Genomic DNA, 9,795 nt, shown 5'->3' with positions numbered 1-9,795 from the left:
ATATATATATATATATATATATATATATATATATATATATATATATATATATGGACCAAACTACTACTCTTTAGATTTAAATCTAGCATTTAAATGCATTTTGGTCCATTTTGAGGCAAAACTTTTATGTAAATCTCACTTTTTTAATTTATCTTTTATGATTTTGCATTGAGTTTTATCAAACATTTTTAAGTAAATTTTGTTGCTTCTTTTGAATAGAATTGTGATTGTTGAGAATATCAATAATCCTAAGAGCATTTTGCTTTCACAGGTGAATTTCAAACCCTTACTCAAGAACATTTTAGACCTATAACGTCTTGCTGTTTTAAACAGAATGTGCAGCAGTAATGTCTTCTAGAGTTCCCCTCATATTGTCTCTAGCAATGATTTGCTCTCACTTTTCAGGACAACACAGCAGGGATGTTCAGCAGAATTTGATCTCCTTCCACATCACTCCACACGGCTGCCCCAGTCTCACAGCAAGTCAGTCACCTGAACAAAATCTTTTAATGGAAATTACACATCAGTGTTGCTGTCATAAGACTGAAAAACACTGAAAGGTGATGATTGTTCAGAACACTCAGAGGACTTGGGACCATCCTATGAATTATTTCTGGCTCATCTTTAATCAGAAGATCTATAATTTTTTTTCTTTGCTTATTTAAAGAAAATGTGCCCATAGGGTAATCATTTTTGACTCATTTCTAAAGAGTTTTTGCAGTGTATGACAGTGTCTCAGTCTGTGGGCTGTTGAGTGTCAAATGTAGAATAAAATCTCACACAAGCGCACAAAAATCCTTTTAGTAGTTGTAAATTAATTTGTTGTAATTTCTTGTTTTTAATTATGCAATGATGCAGTTTTTATGTGTGAGGTATACATTATTTCGCTGTATTTAATTAGTTTATTAATTAACACACTGTAAATGTTGTTTTATTTAATTAATTTATTTTTAATGAAAACGCATCTCCAGCGTGGATGTCATAAAAAACAAATCTAATTATCAAAAGTTAAAAGAAAAAACGTTTCTGGCGCCAGACTGTGAGTTGGTTTATTTGAATGCATCGTTGAGTAAATGAGCACGTTAAGCATTATTAATGTGTGAACTGCAACACGTCCGTGTGTGTGCCCTCCCCAGCCCTCCAATTGGATGCAGAGAGCGCGCTTGATCAATGTGTTGATGTGATCTGGACAGTGAACGCACCACGCCTGTACTTTCAGTATGGCGGCTCGGACTCACGGAGAACAACTTCTTCCAGGTTCCTTCCACAAAATTGTCGGACGACGACGGCTGTAACGCGCGCCGGCTGCGGCAAACGGAAGCCGGGCTGCCGTGGACGACGACCGTCTACGTATTGACCTTCACTGACATTTTCTGGGATAGAATCGCCTCGGTGTGATGCGCCAGGAGCCGCAGTCAAGAAACTCCCGATTTTTTCCGCTCCGCCTGTCAGTTAGCCGGCTAGCTGCGGGCTAGCTCACCTTGATGCTAACGTTCGGTTGCGGGGCTCTCAATTGGAAGACGCCCGAAAGCTTTCGGGTTTTACCCGCTTTATGGGGGAGTGATGGCATATCGCGTCCACCCGGTAAGCGAACTCGTCGAGGAGGGCAGGGAGAGAACGTACGAGAACCCGAATGATAACTTTGTCGGTACTCATTAGCCTAGCCTAGCTCGCAGGTCTGCCGCTGGCCGTGAGTTAGCGCTTCCCCCTGTCCACTCGCTAGCTTGTTAGCATCTAAATGCACAGTACTGTCCGTAAATCTATCCCCTGTCCCGGCTGAGAGTTTCGGAGCAGCCGTCGAGGCCGCGTTGGTGCTTAATGTTGACCGGTGATGTTTCGTAACTCAGGAGGTAATTGTAGCTAAGCATCATAGCGATCAGCTAGGTGTTGTGTTTGTGGGGGATCCGTGACGTTTGTGGGCTCGGTAAGGTTCTCCGTTCCAGGACATCAGGGTCATGAATTCTGACAAACTGTAACAAACGCAGAGGAGACGACGGGCATCTGACCGTTCAGTGTCTGTGTGCTGAAGTGCTCACGTGAGGGTTTGTATTTGTGCGCGCGCTTATCGGCAAGTTTAAACCCCGCAGTTCAAAAGCGCGCACACCGTGGTTGACCTACAATCCGAATATTGACCTGTTGCTGGTTCGAGGAGGGAAAGTTCCGGTTCTGCTGGTCACCGCTTCCGGTCCACGGATCCATTTGATGGACGTGAGTGGCTGCTTGCCAGCCCGTCCGAGCTGCTGTCAGTCATGTTGGTCTTGACACATGGCACCTCGGTCTGTACATAGTACTGGCTGTCAAATAGAAGTCGTTATGTAGCTTCAGTGGACAGCCAGCGGAAGGAATGTCTCGTCTTTTTATACACGTGGATTTGTTTTTTTAATTTAAGCTTTTTGGGGGGGTCTTACTTCAAATTCGTGAAGCTGTGAGACCCAAGTGGACAATGCATATCAGCTAGTGCCTACAAGTAGAAAGGACTCAGCATTCTGCCTACTTAGAGGACACTTATATTTTGGATTATTTGTTAGGGATTGCCACAATAACCCGCCAACCTGGATCAAGAAAACCTGTCCCTTGCATCTGGTTGGAGTAACACTCTAAAGCCAAAATCAATGCCTTCAGCGCTGGCTGTGTTCGCCTGCCGACCCAACTCGCACCCATTCCAGGAGCGGCATGTGTACCTGGACGAGCCGGTTAAAATCGGCAGGTCGGTGGCTCGGTGCCGCCCTGCCCAGAACAACGCCACCTTCGACTGCAAGGTGCTGTCCAGAAATCATGCTCTTATTTGGTTTGACCACAAGACTTGCAAGGTAAGAAAGTCCTGGTTCTGCAGATGCTTTACAGCTGGTTGATCACATGTTTTCACAGATAAAAATGTTCAAATTCTATGAAACGGTTTTCATACAACCCGCACCTGACTGGCATAGTTTGATGTCCTGTATAGTCTTCAGACTTGACAATGAAAGCTGAAGTTTTCCACATATTTCAGGTGATTCTGATGGTACATTTAAGAGCGTTTTTGGACTTTCAGTGATGAATGAGACAGACACGCAGGATTCTCCGTTGCAGTAAAACGCTGTGTGCTGTCGTCACAAATGTGCTTTTTCTTACATGTGACACTTAAATACTTATGATTGTGAGGAGCTCTTTGGAGCTTGTGTTTAACATGGAATTTACTACATGCAGGATTACAGCAGAACTCAGACTTTGCTTTCCTGTGATAACCAACATTGTCCTCTCTGTCTATGGGAGTTGGCAAATCTAAAGTTAAAACCTTACCTCAGCATGCCTTAGGCAAGAAAGGTGCAACCAAGTAGAACATACCTGCCTGTCTTTAGGGTATTTATTAAATCCTCCACTATTTGGTACACGTCTAGCTCAGATACCGATATGTTAAAGCGAAGAACCATAATAGTGCAGATGAACATCTATGGGTCAACTTTAGTGCTTAAGTCCAATATTCAATCAATCTCTAAAACCTGATGATTATTGACCTTATTTGACCTTTTAAATGTGGTTAAGTACACAGAATGAAGAATAGAGTTTAGGAGTTGATCTAATGCTTTATGTGTTGGGAGTTTGAAACATCATCTCTCTGGTTCTCAGCAGCCATCAGGGAAGTTCACTGTCAGTAAAATTACAAAAGTTTGCTTCGTCTATCCTGAGCTCTTATGTTGATACGGCTCCAATGACATCCATTAGAAGAATTAAAAATGAAGACAAATTAAATTCATGGTGAATCTATTATACTGAATTGGTGTCACAAAGGCTTTCATTTGAGGTTTATTTTAAGGACACAGTAATCTCTCATCAGTACTTTGGTTCCTTCTTGGGTCTCAGCTGTATGCACGTTTTGATTGATTATTGATTGCATAAAAATGATTTAGTCTATCTTAGCTGACGGTTGTTTAAAGTGAGAAGGTCTAAGTTCAAATCTGTGCAGTGTACTCCCTTTGGTGTGTTGAGCCTCTGGAGAACAGGTTGAACAGGCTGAGACAGCATCAGGATTACCCTGCACTGTGGCATGCTGAGACTTTAAAAGTACTCTGTGTGTGTCTGTGTGTCCACAAAGTGTTGGCTATTTATAATGACATGAGTCACGTTATCCTTTCCTGTCTTCAGGGATAATCGCACCCTCACACACATTAAGACCATCGTAAACACTCTTGCCCCTTGATTGATTTGAACATAACATTATGAGTGTGTATATATATATATATATATATGTATATGTGTGTGTATAGTCTCTGTTGTATATTAGAAGAAAAGAAAAACACATTTAACCCTTGTTCTCTCGTATGGGGTCCAGATGACCCCAGCCTTATATTAATGTGTTATTCCTCCCATGACAAAGGGTGGACAGGATTTAAAGTCCCCCTCCAATGAAAATCATGTCTTTTGAGTTTTTAACATGTATGTGTGGCATTTTTCTTCTAAAAGAAAAACAATGTAATAAGAAACCATTTTGTATTTGCATTTCTGAGTATTTCTCCTTTTAAGTCTCTGTCACTCAAGGGCCCGATAAAAACTCATACGTCATGATAGCTAGCTAACCCGGATGTAGCTATAGGGGCCAGAGAAGATAATATAACGTCCCACTTCTGTGCTGTTAAGGATTGTAATTCAGTGAAAGGCCACACTGATGTTAGTTTTCATTATTTTCCAAAGGAATTTGAGGAAAAAATTGATTGGATTTATTGGTACAGCAACGTCAATAATTATTCGATTATTTGCGGAAAAAGATACATTTTTCAACTGGACGGAGCTGTGGGTGATTGCATTATCTGCTCATATTTTAATTGTGTCTAAGACAGGACTTTTTTAAAGTTGGTCTCTAGTGTTTAAAATAAAACTGAAAGTAAAGTCCCTTCAGCTGTCACAAATATGCTGTCCGCGTTTGATCCAACCCGCGGAAGAGTGGCGAGTAGCAGCAGTGGCGCTCCTCTGCGGGTTGGATCGGCCGCTCCTTACAGCAGCTCCCCGTGGCGCTTAGGATCCACCGGGTGGTTTAACCGGACACCAGAACTGCATCTAAAACCGTCACCACTGGCTGCAAACATTTAGAAAACAACGTGCAATTAGACCCTTTCTGTATTCTGACATTTCATTAGATTTCTTGTTTACGTGAATTCAACAGTCAGCATGTGCTGTCAAGAAATCAGTTCTGAGCTCCAGCTAGAGCTGCTGCTGCTGCAATGCAGCCTAAATGTTCATGTTTTATTTTATATTTATTTTTTCATCAAAGTCTGTGTTTCTAGTGCCTCATTTCCACCAAGTGGTCCAGACTGGACTGGATTGGGCCGGACCGAACTTTTTAGCGTTTCCATTACAAAATGGACCCGGCAAGCAGGTCCAACTGGGACCATTTTTAGACCCGCGTTGGTCGTAGGTCCATTGGAAAATAGAATGGACCCGAGAGGGCGGAGCTTCTGTTGTCACACAATGTAATCCATTGATTGGTGGAAAGGTTTTACTACAACAGGAAGTAGGGCTGGGCGATATGGCAAAAAAATAAAATCACGATTTTTTAAATTTTATTTCACGATTTCGATTTTATCACGATATTTTTAAAATAAATTCAAATTTAATTATATTGATTTTAGTTGAAAGAAGTAAACATATTTTTGAACAAATATTTACATTTATTCGAATTAAATAGTTATCTATTAAGATTAATCTGTAAATATTGCAAGAATTGCGTCTTCTTCTACTACAGGTAATGCATTGCTGTCAAATGAACAGCTTCTAAATATCAGTGAGTTTAAATTTTTCCTCTGTGCTAAAATCCATAAAACAGAGCTTGTAAATGATTGTCACCCAAGACCAGAAATAAGGGAGATTGATGAAGTTTATAGCATGAATGACTGATAAAGTTTAGTAAAGTCCTTTCTCTATTAAAAACAGCTCAAAATGCTAAATAATAAAAATAATAATAATAAAAAAAAAACCCATTTACCACATTTTAAAATGAAACTGAAACTTTTATTATTTTTGGATTACATACATGCTAAATAAATCTCAATTGCTTCAGAATTTACCTTCAAATAGACGATTTCGTTGTACTTTGAGAAAAAGGCTCCAGCTAGCATCTTTAACTGATACAAAACATTTTTAAACTTGGATGATAACATCAAATACATCTGCCAAACTGTTAAGATTCAAAACACAGAGATAATAGCAGTAAATGTTTTGAAAAGTTTACATCCACAGCTCCTTCACTAACATCTGCTCTCTGCGGTGTTTATGTCACTGAGCAGAAAGCTAGCGTTAGCATTAGCGCTGTTTATTCTAGTTGGGCTTTTATTCGGTCCGAACGACCAAGAAAGAACCTCAACGGTGACGCCACGGATTAAGAAAATTATGTGCAAACTCACTTACACTTCTTACAAGGGGAGTGCGACCGACGATAAGATTTAGGCTCTTACAGTAGCTAGCAAAAGCTATGCAAAGAGCTAACAAAACAATGCAGCACCGTGCATCTTGACAGAACATTTTACGTGTTTCCTACATGAATTACCATCAGTTTTTGTGCAGGTTGAACGTAAATACGTGCGATTAACATCCGCTATGTTTAAAAACACGAAACATTAATAAAAACATACATTAAAGAATCAAACTAGCATGTCTGTCACGAGTTGCTAGCACCCACTTTAGCCTAAGCTTTAGCACACAGTTCACGGTTCTCAGCCTGATTTCTCTCTATTAAAATGCGATTCCTGTCCTGTGATGATTCCTCTCCATCGGATTATTTTGTTGTCAAGGTTTTTGAAGTCGAATGCAAGACACTGCGTCTCCTTTTGTTACTTTTTCGGACCTCCGTCATTCATTACTCGGGAGGACTCCATCCATAATGACGGCGCACGCGACTCTGTCCCGTCGTATGTCACGTGACTTCCAAACAGGAAAAACACACCGGGGAGGAGGAGGAGGAGGAGGAGGGGGAGCAGCAGCAGCTCGGATTTAAAGTCACAGCTGTCAACAAGCTTTTGCCTTCTCGCTCTTGCAGCTTTTCGTAGAATATCGCGATATAACGATATCTTAAAAATGACCTATCGTCAGCTTTGGAGATCGTACGACGGTTTTTTATCGTCATATCGCCCAGCCCTAACAGGAAGCGTCTGACTAGCGCTTTTCTCACTCAAGATCCAAACCCAAAGTTCTGTCCTCTTTTCAGCTGGACTTTCCTTCGCCCCGGTGTTGAACCTTTCCTGCTTTGGTTCCCGACTGTGTTAGGGGGACGCAGAGGAGATTTCCTCCGGCTGAAGAGCTGCTTCGTGAAGCCAACGAATCAGTCTCGGATCATCTTAGTGGAACTTTTTATTGTTACTTTTCCTTGCACTGCCAATTGACAACAACCGTCGGCACGCTAATGCGCTGCCCTTTTTTCTTCCTCTCCTCGCAGCGCACGCTGCTTCCCTCATGCACGAGCGCACATACTCTTTCCCCAGCTCTTTTCTGAGCTAAAACTCACAGGTTGAAGCACGCACACTCATTTCACAAAACCAGATCTTCTTGCAATGAATAATAAATTCTTTACATACAGTATTTTACTTATTCGCGTTGGCACTCCCCCCCCCCACACACACACACCCACACACGCACTAGTTCCCGTCTCTGTGTCTCCTCGACCCCCACGGCTGAAGAATGTCCAGTACCAATCCAAACTAATCAAAACACTTCTGATCAGCTTTATAAAACATTTATTGAAGAACATTGGAGTGTTGATCAACATGAAGAGATTTTTTTTTCCTTTTTAATTCAGAACAATAGACTGTTCTGCAGCGCAGCCCCAGATTATAACGATCCTCCACTTCTGAGTCAGCTGATGCAGCTTCTCTTTCACTGTTTTGACGCGCAGCGACGTCATCAGTCTACACCCCGTATGGGCTTTCATGGTCCAACACTCAATGGAATCGCTCACTCAAAATTCCAGGACTATTCAAGTCCGGTCCGGCCCTATCCAGTCTGGTCTGGACCACTGGGTGGAAACGAGGCTTGAAAAAGGTTCCTAACTTTTCTACTGAAAGTTAATGACCAGGAGTGGAGGAATACAGATGGTATTTTGGTGCATTTTGAGCAAAACCAGTTTGGGGCAAGAACGCGTCTATCAAATGGTATTTGTCATTATTGACTCAAAAATTGGTGTGGCAAGTGGGGGGGCAGAGCTCTTTGCTGGGGTGGCAACTGCCCCCACCCCCCACCCCCCTTGCCACCCTGTAGCTCCGCCCCTGTGTTATGCAAATATTTTCTTTTGGAAATAATTTACACTTGATTGATGGTGGGTGGGGCTTGTGCTGGACCCGGCGAGAACACCAGTGTCTGCCTGTGCTGGAGCTTGCTCTCTCTGTGCTCCTGCACTCTTCTGCTCTTCGATGCTGGGGGGTCTGGAGATGGTCCTTCCAGCCCTGGTCTTGGTTGCAATTACACACTCATCTGAGGTCAGGTGTAGATCACCTTTGCACACAGACATTTTTATGAGCTCATCAGTTCTTGGATTTGTTGTTTGTAATAGATATGAATGAAGGGAGGCCAGTGGGACTTTGTGTTTTTGTGTGGGTTTTTGAGTTTGATGGAAAGTTTGTCTGTGTGTTTGTGTACAGCTCCAGTAAAAGTACTTTACTAATAAGCCAAACAGAAATAATCATGATCATGTACTTGCCGGTAATGAGTCCCAATCCGATACTTTTGTAACACATTTAAATCTTGAACAAATTGAATAAAAAGATTTGTGTTGTCCCTTTTTTTATTTCATTAACCTTCTTGTATCATTGAAATCTTTAATGGAACTCTTCTGCGAAGCTTTAATAAACAAGTGAAAATAGAGCAAATATAAACTAGGAAAAAAAAAATTCTTGTTATATAAGTGATAATTAGTAGGGACGTGGATCACTGCTTAGGTGGTGATTCAATTCACGAATCAAGCTCAACGATTCATGAATCGAACCACGATTCTTACTTTTTAATAGGGCTGCCACAAACGATTATTTCAATAGTCAACTAATCTTCGACAATTTTTTTCGATTAGTCGACTAATCGGTTCATGCGGCGACTGAATGTAAAAAAACTCATCTTAACCATCATTATCTTTAAAATTGAAGTCTTTAAGCTATATTCTAACTAAAATAAAGACAATAGTTTATTCTTTTAATGAAGCTTTTCTCCTTCATTTGTTTCTGGCATTAAAACAAGACTTAAATCAAATGAGGTAATCTGAATCAACTACAGAAAACTTATTAAAAGCCTGAAATTCTTTTTTAAAGCTTTAAAACATATATTTAATAAAACATGTACAAAGTATTTCAAAAGCTATTTGCAGATATAAACACACTCAAAATATCTGTGAGGCCCATTTATTAAAGCGAAACACTAACAACATCTTTGAACTCAAGATATTCCTATACATAAAAAACCTCAGGATGTCCATACTGTATAAACAAAGAAAATAAAAAAAAGTGGAATATTAATATTTTTAAAAAGGGAGAAAAGCAGGAGATGTTAGAATGTACAACAGTACTTTCATTCCTCACTACATCCACTGCACATGCGCAGAACGATACTTCATATTGTTCAGTTTGGGGTAGAACCCATAAATCTGTGTTACTTCTTTAATGTTGTGGTTGTTTTGCTGTTTGTTGTCATTTTTGTGACTCTAAGTTACATTTACTTGTAGCTTAATGCAGATAATGCAATGCTACACTTGTAAACTTAGCTCTGGACTTTTAGGTGAGCTCCTTCTACTTCTGTGACTCGTAGTTTTAAATCGTTCCACAACTCTGCAGCAGATCCATACCAACA

At 40.8% G+C, this 9,795-nt stretch overlaps 1 protein-coding gene across 2 annotated transcripts in view; it reads left to right on the top strand.

The window, feature by feature from the left end:
* The first annotated feature begins 1,127 nt into the window (after positions 1-1,127).
* LOC112140657 (sarcolemmal membrane-associated protein) overlaps positions 1,128-9,795 on the top strand; it is a 38,214-nt gene continuing 29,546 nt past the window's right edge. The window contains exons 1-2 of one of the 2 annotated variants that reach the window (XM_024263666.2): positions 1,128-1,584; positions 2,529-2,810. In XM_024263666.2, the coding sequence (XP_024119434.1) occupies positions 2,613-2,810 (198 nt within the window). In that variant the 5' untranslated portion in view covers positions 1,128-1,584; positions 2,529-2,612. Of the gene's footprint in view, positions 2,811-9,795 lie in introns of both variants that reach the window. The other variant, XM_024263665.2, reaches the window with a different exon arrangement.

The sequence above is a fragment of the Oryzias melastigma genome, unplaced genomic scaffold, assembly GCF_002922805.2.
Source record: "Oryzias melastigma strain HK-1 unplaced genomic scaffold, ASM292280v2 sc00246, whole genome shotgun sequence".
Taxonomy (NCBI): Eukaryota; Metazoa; Chordata; class Actinopteri; order Beloniformes; family Adrianichthyidae; genus Oryzias; species Oryzias melastigma.
The sequence above is the reverse complement of the archived record's forward strand: the minus strand, read 5'-3'. Positions and strand labels throughout refer to the sequence as shown.